Raw genomic sequence first — 19,896 nt, forward strand, 5'->3', positions numbered from 1 at the left:
ACCTGTGAATATCGGTACAAGTATTTGTGAGGACATAGGCTTTCATTTCTCTTGTAAACATCTAGTAGGATGGCTAGATTATAGGGTAGATACATGTTTAACTTTTAAAGGAGCTGCCCAATTGTTCTCCTAAACATCCCCGACAGCATGTAGAAGAATTCCAGTTGCTCCCAGTCCTCAACAATCCTTGCTATGGTCAGTATTCTCATCATAGTCATTTAATTGTAACCATTCTAATAGGTGGATGGCGCCATTTTGATGTGGTTTTGATTTGCCTTCCCCTAGGGACTAACGATGGAACTACAACTTGTAGCAATGGGAGAAGCCTACACCTGTGCAGGAGGCCCAAAGGATCAGACAGTGATGCAAGAAGGAAACCAAGAAAATGGGGCATCACAGACGTCAACAGGAGAAACGACTCAAAAAGAGAGCGGTCAATAGGATCAAATGATACTAACGTGAAGATTGAAGGTTCTCTTTTGGATTTCAGCCTCTGCTGATTTTATCAAAAGATGTTCCAGGAGCAAATCAAGCTCTTTCTACATTTTCAGAATGGACACCATTGCTCTGCCTTGCTGGATGGCAGCTCTTTGGGTGTCTGAGTCCCAGCACCATGGGCCCCCTCTTCCAAGCCCCTGAGGTTAAAGCACCAGGTGGTACCCCTTCCAGCAGTTCTGGTTTCAGGGAAGGTCACAGGCCTTGTTTTCTGGGAAGCTGACTCTGAGGTTGAGATAAACATGCAGGTGGTGTATTAGGCAGTGGCCCCAGGATCATCACCTCTGAAAAGAAGGGAAAGAAGCAGGACCGGGCGAGGGAGAAGTTGGCTGGGATGCTGTCTCAACGCAGGGCTCAGCCAACGCTTACTAGGAGAATGGCCCATCAGCGCTGTCTCCACTGGTCACATCCTAATGGACCGGTCACTCGATGCCACTTGCTCCTGTCCTGCTTCACCGTAGACAGTGACCATGAGTTGTCGGCCAGCAGCACCGCAGCTCATCCCTTCAGCCTTGAAGCAGGATCTGGCAGCACTGAGTGTCCAGGACAAGGGGTTTCTCCTCCAAGTTCCTAGGTTCTACTCACCCCAACCTCTGCCCTCGGCCTCCCACCTAGGAGTGGAAGTCGTTCCCTGCAGTTGTATCTCTAAATTAGTTCAGAGCTTCCTTCGTGCTTCTGCATTCTCCAATACCTGTCTGAGCAATTCCTTCTACTAACTCTCTAGTGCAGTGGGTCTCAACCTTTCTAATGCCGCGACCCTTTAACAAATCATACCATAAATATCTGTTTTCTGATGGTCTTAGGCAACCCTGCTAGTGGTTCTCAACCTGTGGGTCACCTGAGACCATCGGAAAACACAGATATTGACAATTCGATTCATTAATAGTAGCAAAATTACAGTTATGAAGTAGCAACGAAAATAATTTTATGGTTGGGGGTCACCACAACATGAGGAACTGTATTAAAGGGTCAGGGCACTAGAAAGGTTGAGAACCACTGCTCTAGTGCTACACCTTTACTCCTAATTGATCTTACCTCCCCATCCCCTTCAAGGGGAACTCCAACGCCGGTAGAGAAGGGAGGAGAGGGCTAAGAAACCCGCACTTTGTGACTGATTCTGTGCCCGACTGACCAGGTTCCATATAACCCAGAAGGTTTGGTAAATAACAGCATCATGTTTTGCTCTCAGCTCATGCACACTCCCAGCGTCATCTGAAAAGACCAAAGTTTTGGCTCAGAAATCTGGACTGAAATAACCGGGAAACAGGCCCTCTGTGCCCTCCGTGTGTCTGCCCTGCAGGTGGGAACAGGCCTGACCCCTCTGAGCTCCTTCGAGCCCGCATGTAATCCATTGACCGTACGTCTGACACATTAATGCACTAAGTGGCTCCCTCGAGATCTGCAAATGTTGACACAGTCGCAGCCTGAGTGCCTGACTTCATGTAGAAGTGGCTCGTGGCTCCAGCTCGGGGATAATTGGCTTAAAAGCTGTATAGATGGGTATCAAAAGGGCAAGAAGGAATCCACAGTTTCGTCTCTCCATTTTTCAGACTGCACCAAGTCTGATTTTCAGCTAAGACCAACATGCTGACGGAAATACACAAACATGCCTCAGACTGAAATACACAAACAGGTTCATCGTGTGTCCATGACAACATGTCCATGCAGCCATGCTGGCATTGGGAGGCGTGGCTAACCCGGGCTTCCCTGGCTCCCACCACCAGGGCTGAGAAGGAATCCGAGTAGGACCCACGTCAGTGTTCAGAGCACGATTTATTAACACAGAAAGACTACGATTCACCTTATGACTCTCACAGGGGGCACTGAGACCCCGGGAAGCACCACTCATGTCATATACCATGAACTTGATGACAAGGAGGAAACAAAACACATCATTATTACCAAAAACTTCATACTGGTAACAACTCTTCCCCTTTCTCCCTCCCTCCCCCCCAAAAAACACAAAAAAACTAGTATTAAAGGCTTCCAATATACAAATCTAAAAATACGTTACAACATTTAACGTTAAGACTCAAGTTTCTCTTTTAAAATATACTGAGCATCTCTCCCTCCCCTGATTCTCTAATTAGGAGATGACGCCCTTTGCACTGTGTTTCTCCTAAACGTCTATCCTCTGTCCTTGAGCAGAACCGAGGGCTGGACAGGGGCCGGAGGCGGAGACCACGGGGCCTGCTCTGCAGCCCGCGCCTGCTGGCCCCGGACGTGGCCCTCGCTGCCAGGGGCCGCCTCCTTGCGCTCCTTCCCTGGGTTGGCTGCGCTAGTCTTTCCAGCGGTTTCGATCCAGGGGTGCTTAAGGACTTGGTGGGCCGTGTAGCGCTTTTTGGGGTCTACCACCAGCAACCGGCTCACCAGGTCTTTGGCAGCTGTCGGAGGGAGAGAAGGAGGAGGAAAATGAGATGAAGGCAGGTGGTTCTGAGTGTCTCTTCCCCATCCGGGAACTGAACCCAGACATCCCGTCAGCACCATGTGCCACCCTGGAGCAGCCTTGTCCAAGGGAACCTTCTGCGACCACAGAAACCCTTCGCCTCTGTGCTACTTGCTGGGACCACTGGGCATGTGAAATGTGGCTAGTGCGTCTAAGGAAATGAATGTGTATGGCTTTCGCTTCTAATTCGCTCACATTTACATTTACACTGAAGTAGCCCCATGTAGCTGGGGGATACCTGCTGGATAAGCAGCTTTACAGGGTGTTTGGTCATTTCTCCTGGCATCGCAGGCCAGGACCAGCCCAAGGGGACAAATAGAGGCCACATCTATCTACATGTTTTCCATCTGTTAACCAAACTATCAAGGTGTCAAATGAAAGATGTGCGTTCTTCCTTCCAACGTTGACAAATAGGCCTTCCTACTGACAACATTAAAGAACATGTACGAAGAAGCCTAAGAAGTCAACCGTGCAAATTCACAATTAATTTCCTTTTCTGCCCAATATCATGAATGATTCTGGAGAGAGTGGTAACACCTAGGGGGCCAGGGGGCAGGCAGGGAGGAGCAAAGATTTCTGGTTTTCCCAGACTAACTCTCTGAGCCTCCCCTCCAATCACTCCGGAATACCAGCATCACTCCCTCAGGTCCTCAAAGGACATAGACCAGTGGTTCTCAACCTTTCTAATGCAGCAACCCTTTCATACAGTTCCTCATGTTGTGGTGACCCCCAACCATAAAATTATTGTCATTGCTACTTCATAACTGTAATTTTGCTACTGTTATGAATCATAATGTAAATATCTGTGTTTTCCGATGGTCTTAGGCGACCCTGTGAAAGGGGTCGAGACCCACAGGTTGAAAACTGCTGCTGAAGAGCCTAAGACCATTGGAAAACACAGATATTTACATTACGACTCAATAACAGAAGCAAAACTACAGTTATGAAGTAGCCACGAAAATAATTTTATGGTTGGGGGTCACCACAACATGAGGAACTGTATTAAAGGGTCGAGGCATTAGGAAGGTTGAGAACCACTGAGTGATGTAGCAGAAAATAAAGGATGAAGCGAAACACGTGGACAGCCCACCTCTGTGCAGGTGCCGTAGGGGGCTCTGCACTCGCCTCACATGTCTGACCTGGAACCTGCTCACAGTCAGAACCCAGAGCGGCTCCAGCCCCGCATCCCCTCTTCCCTAGCGTGAGGCCCCAAATCTCACCCTCAGAGATGTTGTCCCAGTAAGGGGCCAGGAACTCGAAGTGGCCCAGCTGGATGATGTCGAAGAGCTCGTCCTGGTCCCTCTCCAGGCTGCGGAACGGGGGGAAGCCACACAGCAGGATATAGAGGATCACGCCGGCGGCCCACATGTCCACCTCCAGCCCGTAACCTGTGCAGCGGAGGCAGAGACACAAGCACAGCTGAGGCCAGGCTGGATCGGACGTGATGAGGTCAGCAGTGGAGCATCATGGGTGGGGTCACAGAGGGCCTCAGTGGTCTGCAAGCAAGAGCCTCTTCCAAACATGACTGCCAACTCGTACCTACACGGGGACCACTCCTACTAATGTGGGGGGACACACCAGGGTGACTCAACATGTGATCCTCAGACTCCGGCCACTGTGTGACCCTTTATTACTGGTCTGTCATAAAATAAGCACAGACATGGGAAGGAAACATTTGGAAACTCCTATTTGACATGGCTATGACATGACTATGACATCCAGTTGCATGCTCAAGGGACACACGATGAACAGGGTATAGATCATCAGTTCAGGGTTGTGTAACACACATGGTCAGTCACACTTGGCATGAGCTGCGACCCCTGATTTAGAAAGAGCTCTCATGCTTTGGTCAAGGAGAATAACTTCCAATATTCCCATTAAAACCTAAATGCCAGCTTAGCACCAACTCGAAGATCTTTGTTCCATACTGAAAGAATATGAAATATTAAAAAATGAAAACTTAATCAGTAAGTGAGCGAGAGTCCCACAGAGCAACGTGCCACACCTACCTTTCTCAGAAAGAATTTCGGGCGCTACATAAGTCGGGGTCCCGCACACAGTAAACACTGGTCTCACTACGTGCTTCGCAAGGCCAAAGTCAGCCAGCTTCAAGGTCATCGATTTGTCCTCATTCCTCTGAACCTGGAAGAAACCAAAATCCCCAAACCACCAAAATTGTGGTGAGAATAAAGAAGGAAAACTCATGCAATCACAAGCATAAGAGGTCAAGATCACAAACAATAAACCTGCACACCTTAGAGCAGAATGATGTTATAAATATCCAAATGGCCCTTAGCAAAAAAAAAAAGGTTTCCCATCCCTGCCCTGGGGGACTCGGGGGTACCCAGGTTGTGGGGCTCTCATTTTTAAACTCTCATTTAAAGACTTTTATTTCTAAAACAGACTGAGATGGCTGTCCTAGTTTGCACATAATAAATCTTTTAAAAAGTAATTCTACGGGACTGAGCTTTATGCTTACATATTAGAACTGACAAACTGGGTTCTAATTGTTAATATTTTTGCATGAAGGTAAAAGGAATGATTGATTTGCACAGAACTGTATGACTATTGACCCATATGCTTTCTTCACTCCCTTTTGTTTTCTTTTCTTTTAATATATTTTTATTGATATCAGAGAAGGAGAGAGAGAGAGAGAGAGAGAGAGAGAGAGAGAGAGAGAGAGAGAGAGAGAGAGAGAGAGAGAAAGAGGAACATCAATGATGAGAGAGAATCATCGCTTGGCTGCCTCCTGCATGCCCCCTCCTGAGAATCGAGCCTGGAACCCAGGCATGTGTCCTTGACTGGAATCGAACCCAGGACCCTTTAGTCCACAGGCCGAAACTACCCATTGAGCCAAACCAGATAGGACTTCCCTCCCTTTCCAGCCACATCAGAGCACCCTGCTTTTAATCAACTTAGTCTTTATTATTTACATAAGCACCTGGTAACATCTGGATGGTCTCACAGCTTCTAAAGGAGTCATTACTTTTCTAACAATTAGCCTCCCTTCTCTCCTTCAATGGCAGGTCAATGTTAAGGGTAATCTTGTTGTTATCACCTCTGAACAGAAGGGGCAGCAGAATACAGACCAAACAGCAAGAGTCTCCCTAAGAAAAAAGGTATTTGATGTGGGTACAGCTCATGTATCTTGGCCAAAGTCCTAGTTGACCCTGCAGGTTCCTCTGGCCTTTTCCTCCATGGTTCCCTGTTCAACTGGCTAGGAGGACCAAACTGATCATAGAAAGCAATTGACATCGGTATGCCTAAAATCAATTTACATTTCAACAGCAAAGATACTGTAATATTAAAAAATGGCTGGAAAAAAAAACAGTAAGGAAAAGTCTTCCCTGGGATCTGGCACATGTTAGGCCTTTGGAGCCTACATATCATGTCAATCTTTTTTAACATCTCATATCCATTCCACAAACATTAATTTCTGGCCAAGGCCCTAGAAATAGAGCAAATGAAACAGGTAAACTTCTTGATTTTATGAAACCCTCTTAATATTAAAAAAATATATATATATATTCAAAAAACATGTAATTTCACATAGTCATAAGTGTTATAAAAAAGAAAAAGTGGGATAAAGGCTATGTTGTCTCGAATGGTATCCACTAACTACTAACCACATTTGCTATTTATTTTTAAACTAGAGGCCCGACGCATAAAGATTTGTGCAAGAATGGGCCTTCCTTCCCCTGGCTGCAGGCACTGCCTCAGCTCCGGCTGGAGCCACCTTTCCACCTTCCCATGCTGCCCAGAGGCCCAGAGGCAGCTGGGATAGTGCAGAACGCCTGTGTAGTCGCCATGGCAATGATGCAAGCATCCCACCCCATCCCCAGCTGCTCCACACCTGTGTATGCAAATTTTAACCTGCCAGCTTTGTTGGGTTGATTTGCATACCCACTACTGATTGGCTGGTGGATGTCACACATCTATGGTCAATTTGCATCTTTCTCTTTTATTAGTATAGATTGCATCTTTCTCTTTTATTGGTGTAGATAATATGTAAAGTTCAAGTCAGACTCCCAAGGTATATTTCAAGTGCTCATATGGCTAGTGGCTACCATGCTCAGCACTGTAGATATAGGACAACTCCATTATCATAGGACATTCTATTGGACAGTGGCAGGGGGTGGTATTTCATAGGGTAGTTAAGGAAGGTTTGCTGAGAAAATAATATTTGAAAAAAATCATATTAAATCTGAGGAGTGAGCTTTTCGGGTGACAGAGATGGCAAGTGCAAAGGTCCTGGGGCATATTTGGCCCAATGAGGAACAGCCACAAAAGGCAGGGCTGGAATGAGTGAGGGGCGAGTGGTTGGAGTGAGGCTTTCAGAGTCCACATCATGCAGGGCCTCTAGGCCATGGAAATGAACTTTAGCCTCTATTCTGAGTGCCATGAGAAACCAACGACAGCTCTGACCAGAGGAGTTACAGGTTCTGATTTCCATTTGGAGAAGGCCAGTCAGGCTTCTGTGAGGAAGAAGGCTTCGGAGGAAGAGGAAGGACCAGTGAGGAGGTGACTGCCAGTCTCAGCAAGAGGTGACAGTGGCTTGGGCCTGGGTTTGGGCTTGGGCAGTGCAGTGAGGAACGGAGAAGATCATTCTGAGGGTAAAGAAAAGACTAGAGAATGGGACTGACTGTGAGGATGAGGGGAGAGAAGACTCAAAGGCACCTCTGACGTTCCTGACCCCCGAGCAGCGGGACAGCAGTGGCCCCATCTTTCTGACGGACCAGGGTGGTTTCGGTGCAGTGTGGGGAGGAGAGCCTGGCTGGAGCTCGGGAGAGAATGAAACGTGGAAAACAGCAAACGGTGAATAGAGACACCTCTTTCAAGGGTGTGCATGTGTAGATCATAAAAACGAGGCCGCAGCTGAAGGGGCCTGTGGAGAAAGCAAGGGTTTGTTTTTGCTCTAAGTTGGGGGGTATTGCAGTGCGTGTATTCCCATATGTGATGATAGACAGGAGGAAGGGAAAGCATCTGAGAGATGCCTTGCCCCATGGGCTGAGGAGGTCGATGGGTCTCCTTCCTTCCAGCCCTGTTTCCAGGCAGGAGCATGCCCCGTGTTGTCCCTTATTCTGGGACAGATACTCCCAAAGGCCCTGCTCCTGTCTGACATCTCTTCAGACTCCCCCCACACACGCTACTCGCTCCGCTTTCTTTGCTGGATGTAATTTCTTGGCTGTTGGCCATAACCAACCTGGCCTGTCCGCTTCCCATCCTGCGTGGGTGGTCTGGCCATCATCGCCTTTCCGGCTCCTGTTTGCTTCCTCCCCGCCTCCCAGGGCCGGGTCAGCACATCCCAGCCCCGCCCAGGAGTGCACACTGGCAGGAGAAGCAATTAACACTGACATTTCTGCCAGCAGGAAGTTCTCATAATTAAAACTTACTTTGCAAGGTCTCAGGAGTCTAAATAACCCGAAGGGGGAAAGAGGGCTAGCATCCTGTCAGGAAATGCAATCTGTAGAAATAAACTCAGTGATATAGGCCTAATTTTTTTATTCTAGAGCCCAATTATCAGATGTAAATATTTCTGTTGATTAAAACAAAAATAGCCGAAACAGGTTTGGCTCAGTGGATAGAGCCTCGGCCTGTGGACTGAAGGATTCCAGGTTCGATTCCGGTCAAGGGCATGTACCTTGGTTGCGGGCACATCCCCAGTAGGGGGTGGAGGCAGCTGATCAATGTTTCTCTCTCATTGGTGTTTCTAACTCTCTATCCCTCTCCCTTCCTCTCTGTAAAAAAAAAAAATAAATAAGATATATACTTTTTTTAAAAATAAATAAGCTTGCTGTCGTCATTAAGAGCTCTTGGAATATTCAGACAGTCTCTAAAAGCAGCAACAATGCGATCAGCCATGTAATCAAAAGTCAGTTCTCACCTAATCATTTTTCTAAGCTTAGCAAATGCAGGTCTTAATACGGACAGTAACGATCCATTCAAGGAAGAAACAATTGCTTTGATCATACAAAGCTCAACACCAGTGCAGAAGACTAAACTAGAGAACATTAACTGATGGACAGTTGTCATATTTACTCATATTAAACCTTAGAAGACCTAGCGAGTTTTCAGTATCATTATTGTATCAGCAAGTGTAGAGATGACAGCTTTCTAAACCCAGATAATGAGCCCACAGTTACATCCAACATAATCCAGATGTTTCTGAAACCAAATAGTGCTGACATTAGCTAGCATTTAGACTTCTAACACAGCAATAAGTTGAACTTGACTCACCCAGAAAAAAGGACAAATGGTTAATAAATATGACAGGTCTATTCGTTTTTATACATGCAAGCAGACAAAATTATCCACAGGGGAGAAGAGATGTTTATCTATGCCACATAAACAACTCTTGTGTTTAGAATGAGAAAGTATAGCGACTCTCCCATTTGCCTCTGTCTCTCTCTCAGCACACACACATACAACACACACACACACAACGCATACACACACGTCACAACCCTTCAGGGCACTGAAAACACTCTTACTGACAGTCCAACCCATGAAGAGTTGCTAAGCGGTTTCTCTGAGGCCGCGAGCTTACCCACACTAACCGTGTACCTTGCCGTTTTTGACTTCCTGAAGTGAACTCCTCCACACAATATTCACCAGTGCTCACTTTCCATTTTTAAAACTGCTGACAAGTAAGTCCCTCAACACCAGTGAGCGCCTCTATGGCCCAAGAGAGGGGCCAGCTCGACAGACTGGTTCCAGGACCTTGTGGAGAAAATGCAAGCTCAGGTGGCTGTCCCCGACAGAAAATGACCGTGTGAGGTCAATGATTTCATCCTGCATCCCAGAGAGCTTTTATAGCGCGGCCTCTGCTTTAGGAGGCACACGCCCAACTTGTCTGGCTCCTGAGACCAGCCCAGGTCTGTAAGCAGAGCCCCTCCTGCTGAGACAATTGGGGGGAACATCGGAGGGGCATTAAAGAACACTATTCTGTTGCCATTCCAAGGGGCCATATGAATAGCGGGTAGCACATCACACGTGGAGATTACACTCAGACCCAGAAGACGAACAAAAAGCAAGTGAAGGAAGGATGAGGGCACTCAGCTTGCACAAAATTGAAATTTTTCACAGAAGGGTTATTTGATGGTCATTCAGACCACATTTCTGTGAATTTGGACAAAAACAAGGTTACCTGACTGAGTGGTCAAGGTAGTTCTCATTTCACCAGATAATTAGAATGACTCGCTCATGGCTTCATTCTCCTGGGGCAGTGGTCGGCAAACTCATTAGCCAACAGAGCCAAATATCAACAGTACAATGATTGTCATTTCTTTTGAGAGCCCAATTTCTTAAACAACTTCTTCTAATGCCACTTCTTCAAAATAGACTCGCCCAGTCCGTGGTATTTTGTGGAAGATTCACACCTAAGGGGTCAAAGAGCCACATGTGGCTCACGATTTGCCAACCACTGTCCTGAGGGAACAGTTTATGGATAGATGAATGCATGAGGATGGTGTTTCCAGGCTGGGTCTACAGCCATGGAAATGAGAGGAAACAGGCTAAACCCCTGACCAAAAAAGTAAATCATAACAATATGGCTCATCAAGATCACCCTCTCCATCCACGATTGCTTTACCTGCAGCAATCCGGCTTTGAGTGCTGATCCACAATCCCCACCTTAACTTCAGAGTTATGCTCATGTCATAGCAACGATGGCAGCTGCCACTGATGGAATCCTCACTGCTTCTCAGGCAGCAGGATATGTCTGCATTCGTTCATTCATCCTACCAACATGTCATGAGCGTCCATCATGTGACAGAGCTGTTCTAGGTTTCGGGATACAATCTGAATAGAACGAAGTTCCTCCTGTCCTAAAACTTTCTTCCCAGTAAGAGAAAGGAACCAGAAGACTAAATACAGACAGTCCCAGTGGTGGCCAGGACAGTGAAGAAGAGAGTGGGTCAGTATGCTATCCTAAGGCCTCCAGGAGCACACTTCTGGTTCAGGAACGCGGTGGGCCTTCGGACTCGTGGCAACAGGGACCCAGCCACCTAAGAAAAGGGTGTTCAAGACACTTACCGCAGTACCTGGGCTGTGTTCTGTGATTAGGGAAAGGGATAAAAAATAAATAAATAAATAAATAAAAAATTTTTAAAAAGGCAGGATTTTGCTCTGAATCGTGTACTGTCAGGAAGAGGGAGTGACTCTATGACTGAGCATCATAGTGACTCTTAACTAGAAGGTGGGACGGATGAAGCAGCAGCCAGCAGCCAGAAGGGGGAGACATGGCCATGTCTGTGGTCTGAGGATCTTGTTTCTGTCTGCAGCTGGACATGATTAGCCAGGGGTCCTGCATTTGTCTTAACCTGGCTGTCGGCAAAATGCAGCTCTCGAGCCACATGCGGCTCTTTGGCCCCTTGAGTGTGGCTCTTCCACAAAATACCACTTGGGGGCGCGCACGTACGGTGCTATTGAAACTTCGGGGCCCACGCGCAGAAGTCAGTTTTCGGCCCGGGGTGAGTCTATGTTGAAGAAGTGGCGTTAGAACACTCAAGGGGCCAAAGAGGCGCATGTGGCTCTCGAGCTGAGGTTTGCCGACCACTGTCTTACCCCATCATGGGCAGGGTGCCTTAGCTGATGGTGTTCTGTGAAACTGTTTATTTCAGTGGGAGAGCACACTGTCTCCCGGGGGTGCCAGGCAGGCTGCCAGCTGTCAGGGCTGCTTCTCTCTCTCCTGCACTCAGTCCTTCCATCTTCCAAAGCAGGTACTGCTGTGTCATTTCTTTTTGAAAAATGAGAAACTAAGGCCCAGAGAGGGGAAGGACTCACCCTAAAGCAAGCAACTAAGAAAGCCAGGATTCTAAGTAGGTTATCTGATGAAACCTATAGAATTCTACTAACCAACATCACCCCAATAAATTCAATTTTTTTTTTTAAGTAAAGAATTGAGCCAAAACTGGTTTGGCTCAGTGGATAGAGCGTCAGCTTGCAGACTGAAAGGTCCCAGATTCTATTCCGGTCAGGGGCATGTACCTTAGTTGCGGGCACATCCCCAGTGGGGGGGGTGCAGGAGGCAGCTGACCGATGTTTCTCTCTTATCGATGTTTCTAGCTTTCTAACCCTCTCCTTTCCTCTCTGTAAAAAAAAATCAATAAAATATATTTTTTTAAGAAGTAAATAATTTTTTAAAAAGTCAGCTCTCTGACTCCAGGACCAACCAGCCGCTTATCCACTCCACCCCCAGGCCCCAGAATGGGAGCCTTTTGAACTCTCGTGGCAGGAAGTTACCTCCAAAAGGCTCAGGGGTGGTTTCAGCGGAAGAGAGGACACCAAGCCTGCAGCGCAAACGGCTACCAGCAGACACCCCAATGCCCACACTGGAGCTCATGCACATGCCCAAGAAACAAGTCCACCCCCTCAGTCCACCTGGCAGGGGTGAGGAAACATATCCCATTTTATTTACATTGGAAGGTTTCTTCTTCAAGAACCTCATCAAAACCCATCTGTGTCAGCACCTTATGAACTGCAACCTGGGTCTCACACACTGGCACACGTAGGTTAGAACCGCATAGTGGCGCTGTTCTGGCCGTCAGGGTGACAGCCCGGAGGCAGCAGAGTCAGGCTTACCAGCAGGTTTTCCGGCTTGAGGTCCCGGTGCACGATGTTCTTGTCGTGCATGTGCACGAGGGCCTTGCACAGGTCCGTGAGCATGAGGGCGGCGTCGCGCTCCGGGAACTTCACGTGCTCGATGATGGCGTCAAACAGGTCCCCGCCCTGCACGTACTCCATGATCAGGTAGATCTCCGCGTCCGTCTCGTACACTTCGTGCAGCTTCACTATGTTGGGGTGAGAGAGGCTCTGGATAATCAAGATCTCGCTGTCCACCATGTCCTCCTTGCCCTTGAGCTTGGCCTTGTCGATGATCTTCATGGCGTAGGCCTGCCCGGTCTCCCGGTGCCGGCACTCCTTCACCACGGCGAAGTTGCCGTCCCCGATGGCCCGGCCCGGCTCGTACTGCTTCTCCACGCTGGCCGAGATGATGCCCGCGGGCCGCCGCCTCCGGCCGCCTGGCCTCTCGGGCTTGCTCTCTTCTGCCCGCATCCTGGGCTCCTTTTCTACCCCGGCAGGCTGGTCATCTCTGGGAAGCATCTTCCTCCCGCCTGACACGGGCGGCTTCTTCTCCTTCTCTGCCTCCTGCTCCTCCCCCCGGGTCCTGGGGGGCTTCTCGGGGTCGGCTTGGGGCTCCCTGAGGATCCAGCCACCGTGCTTACTCCTGGCGTCTTTCTTCCCATCCCTCGGCCCCTCCTCTCGGACAGGCTGGGCTTCCGCCACAGTGACGTCCTTCTTAGCCTTGGCTGCTCCTCGCAGCTGACCTTCCTGACCTTTGGGATCTGTATCCTCTTTCTTGTCCGGGTTCTTGCTGGGTCTCGGCTCCTGAGTGGGGTTCCTGGGCCTGCTCCTGTGGCCTTCACCCTTCCACCCGTCCTCCCCGCCCGGAGGGTGGGTCTCGGGGGACCTCCTGCAGCTCCTGGTCCTCACCAGCTTGTCCACGTCGCGGCGCGGGCCCTTGCCCAGGTCCAGCTGGCTGGTGCCCAGGGACAGCCTCTCCCTCTGCAGGCCCTGCCGGAGCTCCCGCTCCCGCTTGCACTTCTCGCACCGGATGATCTCCCCCGAGGTCTTCTCGATCTCCACGCCCAGGTGCTTCTCCCCGCTGGCGAGCCTCTCCACGGTGGGCTTGCCGCCGGGCTCGGGCTCCCGGGTGCCCCTCACCCACGTCTTCTGGGCCCTCGCCCCGTCCTCCAGCCCCGGCTCCAGGGGGGTCTTCCCCAGCCGGGCGATGGCTGCCTTGGACCCGGCGGTCTCCCCGCAGCTCTTGGCCGGCTCGGCCTCCCCCGCACAGGGGGGCCCCCCTTTCAGAGTCTTGCTGTAGAGCCTGCTCCTGAGCCTCGGAGAAGCGACCCTGCTCTGCTGGCCCAGCGTCAGGGCCCGGGCTCTGCCGGGGTACAGCTCTTCCACGGCCGCCTGGATGTTCTTCAAGGTCAAGGGCTCCTTGCCCATGGCGATGAAGGCGTCCCCCTCCCGGAAGAAGTCGGAGACGCTGCGGATCTCCCTGCCCTTGAGGTTGAACAGCTTCCGCACGCGGTCGCTCTTCCACCGCGGGAAGCCCAGAGCCTCGGACACGTCGGCCAGGAGCTGCTCGAAGGTCTGCACGGAGCGCCTGTTGAGGAGCAGGGTGACCTTGCGCAGGGGGTGCCCGCCCGGCTTCACCACCGTCACCACCCGGGGCCTCGGGGCGCCGCTCTCGGCGTGGACGCAGTGCAGGCCGTGCTGGGGGCCGAACACGGGCACCAGGGAGCCACGGGGGCCCGGGCATGGCCTCTCCACGTGCCCCCGGCCGGCGGGCAGCCATGGGCCCTGCAGCTTCCGCTCCATGAGTCTCGAGCTCAGGTATCTGAGCGAGTGGTCACACGGGCCTCGATGTCCTGCGGAGGGAAAGAACAACGCAGTGTTAGTCAACGTGGGTTCCAGGAGCCCTTTGACCTTCAGCAAGGCTCTCCTTGCTGATTCTAAGGGTGACCTTGGAGGATCTGCTTGAAAGGATGGGGCCTTTGTACGATAGGTCTAATCGCTGTCTCCGCTGCAAGAGGCCATGAGTGTGGAACAGAATCTGCATTGGGCCTGAGGTGGCCCCTGTACGGCTCCCAGGGACCTCCCTCTCCCCCAGGTTGGACTACACCTCAGGAGCCCATTCTAGGCAAGGCCTGACCCTAAGAACACAACGTCTGCTTCCCTAAAGCGGAGTGTCCTTCAAGGATCCCCAACGGAGATAAAAGATCCGAGGTTTGCTCCCCAGGAAATACCAACCAGAGGTCAGAACATTCTGGAACTTTAAAGAACCTTACTCTTGCCAAAACCAGTTTGGCTCACGGGATAGAGTGTCGGCCTGCAGACTGAAAGGTCCCAGGTTCGATTCCGGTCAAGGGCATGTACCTTGGTTGTTAACCAGAAGGGGGTGTGCAGGAGGCAGCTGATCAATGTTTCTAATTATCCCTCTCCCTTCCTCTCTGTAAAAAAATCAATAAAATGTTTTGTGTGTTTTTTTTTAAGTACCTTAATCTCACCCACCTCAACTTTTCTCAGCTTGACTTTCAACCCACTCATGGAGAGGCACTCTGTGAAGAGGTTATGTCACAGTCTGAGACAGATCTGGCTTTGAATCCTGGCATGACCACTGACTGTGTGTGTGTGTGAACTTGGGCAAAGTACTAACATTTCACTCTTTTCATCTATGAAGTCGGGATGCTAACACTCTCCTCTCAGGACTATTTTGAAGCATAACTAACAAAATGAATACAATTTACTTAGAGGACTTAACACACAGGGCACAGTAACTGGCAGCTACTAATCCTGTCCACACTATCTCAATGATCTAATTGTATGGTCACTTCATTGGTAGTAACGTCATCTATTGAGAAGGTAGAATCCCACTGGGCACAGCTTCACCTGGCCTCACAGAGCTTCTAGACCCGTGGTCGGCAAACTGCAGCTCACTAGCCACATGCGGCTTTTCGGCCCCTTGAGTATGGCTCTTCCACAAAATACCACAGCCTGGGCGAGTCTATTTTGAAGAAGTGGTGTTAGAAGAAGTTTAAGTTTAAAAAATGTGGCTCTCAAAAGAAATTTCCATCATTGTACTGTTGATATTGGCTCTGTTGACTAATGAGTTTGCCAACCACTGTCCTAGACAAATAACAGGGTGGATATTTAAAGCTCTGATTGAGATTTTCTTGCTTTGGAGCGATTAAAAAAAAAATTGACAATTTCAGTCTACATTAGAAAGTTCTCCTCCAAAAGGTTTTTTTCTCTCATTATTAAAAAAAAAAAAAAAAAAAAAAAAAAAAAAAAAAAAGGGTGGGCGGACAAAGAAACCAAGATTGTTTAATGTTCAGAGCCTTTTGTTCATTCTCACTGTATTTCCAGATAAACTGAATAAATGGATAAACCAAGACTGTGTTTCCTGATCACCTGTCCCAGCCAGCATAAACGAGAGGAGACAAAAGGCGGTCTGATTTCCATTCCTCTCCAGGTCAGGAAAGGAAACAGGGAAATGACCAAATGTGTAGAGCAGTTCGACCATGAGGATGGGCGGGGAGTTACTCAAGTGTCCCCATAGGATCCCTTTGTCCTGTCCTACGTGTAGGAACCTGCCGTCTGCGCCTCCTTGAAAAAGAAGTTACAAGTGACTTTGAAGAGCATTTGAATTGTCGCAAAGACTCCCGTGGTGCCAGAATGGGCAATCTGACCGAGCATATTTACCCAGAACTTTTGTTTTTTGTTTTTTAATTATAACATCCAATCTGTTCTGCGATGATTTCCATCTAGACACAGGTGTCAGGGTGGATGACAAGTGGTGGCTGATACTGAGCTTCCCACGTGCCACAGATTTATGAGCTTAACCATCACGCTGACAGCGGCGCTACTTATGGGCATCTGCTATTCCCCTTCTTCTCTCACACTGTCGTCTGCCTCTGTAGTTTTCGGCGAGAGCTGGTGCTGAGAGAGGGGGCTGCAGGAGTAACACTAGTGTGTGCTTCCTCAATGGAAACATTGGAGGATGCCAAGGAAGGTGACCTTCCAAAATATGTGCTCAGAGGAACCAGTGTTCTCTTTTGGTTTTTTTGTTTGTTGTTTTTTGTTTTGTTTTGTTTTGTTTTGTTTTGATAAAGTATTCATCTCCTTTTTTTATAATATATTTTATTGGTGTGGGTTTTTTTTGTTTGTTTTTTTTTACAGAGAGGAAGAGAGAGGGATAGAGAGTTAGAAACATCGATGGGAGAGAATCATCGATCAGCTGCCTCTTGCACACCCCCTGCTGGGGATGTGCCCGCAACAAAGGTACATGCCCTTGACCAGAATCGAACCTGAGACCTTTCAGTCCATAGGCTGACGCTCTATCCATTGAGCCAAACCAGCTTCGGCGATGTGTTCTCATTTGTTATTCCCATGGTGCTTCTCAGAGGAAAACCCTCAACACAGCCTGGCATGTGGCTCAGTGGCTGAGCATCGACCTAGGATTCAGAAGGTCATGGTTCAATTCCCGGACAGGGCACATGCACGGGGTTCAGGGTGGGTGAGAGGGAGCAGTGTTTCAAAAGCCTGTGGGAGGCGCTGGGACCCGGGTGATGAGGTACAACAGAGTGAGCCACACAGGTCACAGGCCCCGGGGAGGAGCGGGCAATGTGGGCCCCTGACCACACACTGACAGCCAGGGAACAGCAAGGGGAGGGTCAGTGAGGAGTGACAGAATGACCAAGCAAGAACCACTGCACCTAAGCACAGGTGACATCCCGCCGCCGGCTGAGGTCCCGGGGTAGCAGTGCAACCACCGGGACTCCAAGCCGAACATGAATATTAACGTGGCCTCACTTGCTCCAAGGGCTGCCGAGGCCTCGGACATCCAATGGCCACGCAATCACAGTTCTCCCTGACGGCTTTCCTCCAACGGACCCTGCTTCCCACTTCCGATCACTCCAGCACACGGAGCCTCTATGCCCCCTCTTGCCCGCAGTCCCTGTGCCACTGTGGGGAGCTTCTCCGGATGCCACCCTGGCCCCGGTGTTGTCCTCCGGGACACCTGATGCCAGTCCTCTCTGCCCAAAGCTTCCCGGGGGGCAGCTTCTCTTGCCGTCTCCCCCCGGGGTTTACTGTTTCCTCCCCACACTCCCAGCTCACCCACGACCTCACTCCTGGGGAGCCGCCTCTCCCTCAGTAAAATTCCAAGCGGGCAGGACTCCCGACCGGCTGCTGCTTCCTATGCCCTGGATTTTCCATCCCAGCTGCCCATGGCGGCTCCGGGATCCACAATAACCTTGACTGAGGCTGAGCTTTGCTTTTCCCGGTGCTGTCCAGGTTGGCTCTTTGGACCCGCTCCTTCAGAAGGGGCGGTAAGGACACCCACCTGGGGCGAGTCTGCAGCGGACGGATGCCCGCAAGACTTCACCAAGGTTTCCTTTCTGCCCCCACTGACCTGTGTCACACAACATACAAGCACTGGACTAGCTGAGCTTCCCCACGATCCATCCATCCCCATAGGCGAGGCTGCAGAAATCACTCAAAAACCAAACTGAGCTCATCGATCTCATTTCTCCATCTTCGCGCCTTGGTTTGGGCAGACCTCAGACTGAGGTGAAGACCTTGGGAGTCTCTGAACCGTGTGCCGGTGCCGGGCCCTGAAACCTCTCACCCTCATGTGTCAGATGCTTATCTGAGGGGCAGGCAGACCCTACCCCCCTTACTGTTGTACAGAACAGAGAGGGCAAAGGGTCTGTGGTTTTTACATAATTTTGACTTCTTTTTAAAAATATATATATTTTGTTGATTTTTTTACAGAGAGGAACATTGTTAGAAACATCGATGAGAGAGAAACATTGATCAGCTGCCTCCTGCACACCCCCTACTGAGGATGTGCCGGCAACCAAGGTACACGCCCTTGACCGGAATCGAACCTTGGACCTTTCAGTCCGCAGATCGATGCTCTATCCACTGAGCCAAACAGGTCATGGCTGATTTTGACTTCTTGGCAAGACAACCTTCATGGCCTTGGCCAGTGGGGTTCAGTTGGCTGGAGTTATAGGGTCACTGGTTGGTTCAATTCCCGGTCAGCACCCACACTCAGGTTCCAGGTTCGACCGCTGGTTGGGGCAGAGTGTCCAGGAGGCAACCCATCACTGTTCGTCACATCAATGTTTCTCTCTCACATGGATGTTTCTCTCCCTCTTCCTCTCCCGCCCACTCTCTTCCCCCTCTCTCTCTTTCTCTCTAAAATCAATAAAAACATATCCTCCGGTGAGGATTAAAAAAACAAAAACAGCCGAGACCGGTTTGGCTCAATGGATAGAGGGACTAAAGGGTCCCGGGTTCGATTCCGGTCAAGGGCATGTACCTTGGTTGCGGGCATATCCCCAGTAGGGGGTGTGCAAGAGGCAGCTGATCGATGACTCGCTCTCATCGATGTTTCTAACTCTCTATCTCTTTCCCTTCCTCTCTGTACAGAATCAATAAAATGTATTTAGAAATAAATAAATAAATAAATAAATAAATAAATAAATAAAAGACAACCTTAACATACAACATAAAATTAAATAACAAGCAAATCTATGGGAGAGAAAATGTGTCCAAAAGATATATAACTTTTCATTCACATTCAGGAGAGAATACACATTTGAAAAACACGGAGCCTGTTTATGTAAAATAGGAATACGGGAATATTGTGAATAACTTTGTGCTAATAAATAAGACAACTTAAATGAAATGGATGGATTCCGTGAAAGATACATATTACCAAAGTTGACTCCAGGAGAAATAAATAGCTTCCCCTGTGCTATTTATCTGAGGTTTGGGTACCCTGAGGAAGAGCTTTGCATAAATATTCACGACATGGTCATTTATATGACTGATTGGATTCATGGGGGAAATTGCTTCTGTTGAAAAATGCACCCTTTGTAAATATCCTTCAATAAAATTAAGGGCAGCAATCCAATCTTAGCAGGATGCAAAGGAGAATTCTAAGGAGGATCCATGTTCTAGACACAAAGGCTGGAAAATCTTTGCAAGTTTCAAACGAAAGGGCCAGTAGCCCACCACCCTCAATTTTCAAATGCGACTGCAGACCAGAGAGGGTAAGCAATTAGCCCAAGGCCACACAGCTAGTTAGTAAGAACTGAAACAGTCCTGCCATGGATGCTCAATCTTCTTGAACAATGGCTCCGGCGGGCATAGGGTTGTCATTTGGATCACAAAATAAAGCAAAGCTCACAGGATCCTCCAGAGAAAATGAAGCCGGACACAGACCCATCCATGGGCACCAATACCCAGGAGAGCAGCCTCCGTTTAGCTGTGTCCTAATCGTTAAGCCTGCCAGCACCCCAACCGGACAAAATAAAGCCACAGTGTTCCTGCAGCTGGCAATAAGCAAGTGAGCTTTGCCCCGATGGCCCCAC

The 19,896-nt window shown here is 49.4% G+C and overlaps 1 protein-coding gene across 1 annotated transcript; it reads right to left on the bottom strand.

Moving 5' to 3' along the window:
* Positions 1–2,249: 2,249 nt before the first annotated feature.
* Positions 2,250–14,412, bottom strand: DCLK3 (doublecortin like kinase 3). The gene is made up of 4 exons (XM_036431785.2): positions 12,524–14,412; positions 4,951–5,083; positions 4,162–4,329; positions 2,250–2,879 (listed from the first exon to the last, which is right to left on the bottom strand). Exons 1-4 carry the CDS (start codon positions 14,327–14,329, stop codon positions 2,623–2,625), a joined length of 2,364 nt encoding a protein of 787 aa, XP_036287678.1. The 5' UTR covers positions 14,330–14,412; the 3' UTR covers positions 2,250–2,622.
* Positions 14,413–19,896: the final 5,484 nt, after the last annotated feature.

Source organism: Pipistrellus kuhlii, unplaced genomic scaffold (assembly GCF_014108245.1).
Source record: "Pipistrellus kuhlii isolate mPipKuh1 unplaced genomic scaffold, mPipKuh1.p scaffold_m20_p_11, whole genome shotgun sequence".
NCBI lineage: Eukaryota > Metazoa > Chordata > Mammalia > Chiroptera > Vespertilionidae > Pipistrellus > Pipistrellus kuhlii.

What these genes read in the sequence shown, in the direction of transcription:
- DCLK3 (XM_036431785.2), bottom strand. Translation starts at nt 14,329, where the DNA reads ATGGAGCGGAAGCTGCAGGGCCCATGGCTGCCCGCCGGCCGGGGGCAC. An exon ending in CGAAATTCTTTCTGAGAAAG is followed by an intron (nt 4,330 to 4,950) that starts GTAGGTGTGGCA and finishes TCCGCTGCACAG; the next exon opens with GTTACGGGCTGGAGGTGGAC. An exon ending in CTGGGACAACATCTCTGAGG is followed by an intron (nt 2,880 to 4,161) that starts GTGAGATTTGGG and finishes TCCCTCCGACAG; the next exon opens with CTGCCAAAGACCTGGTGAGC.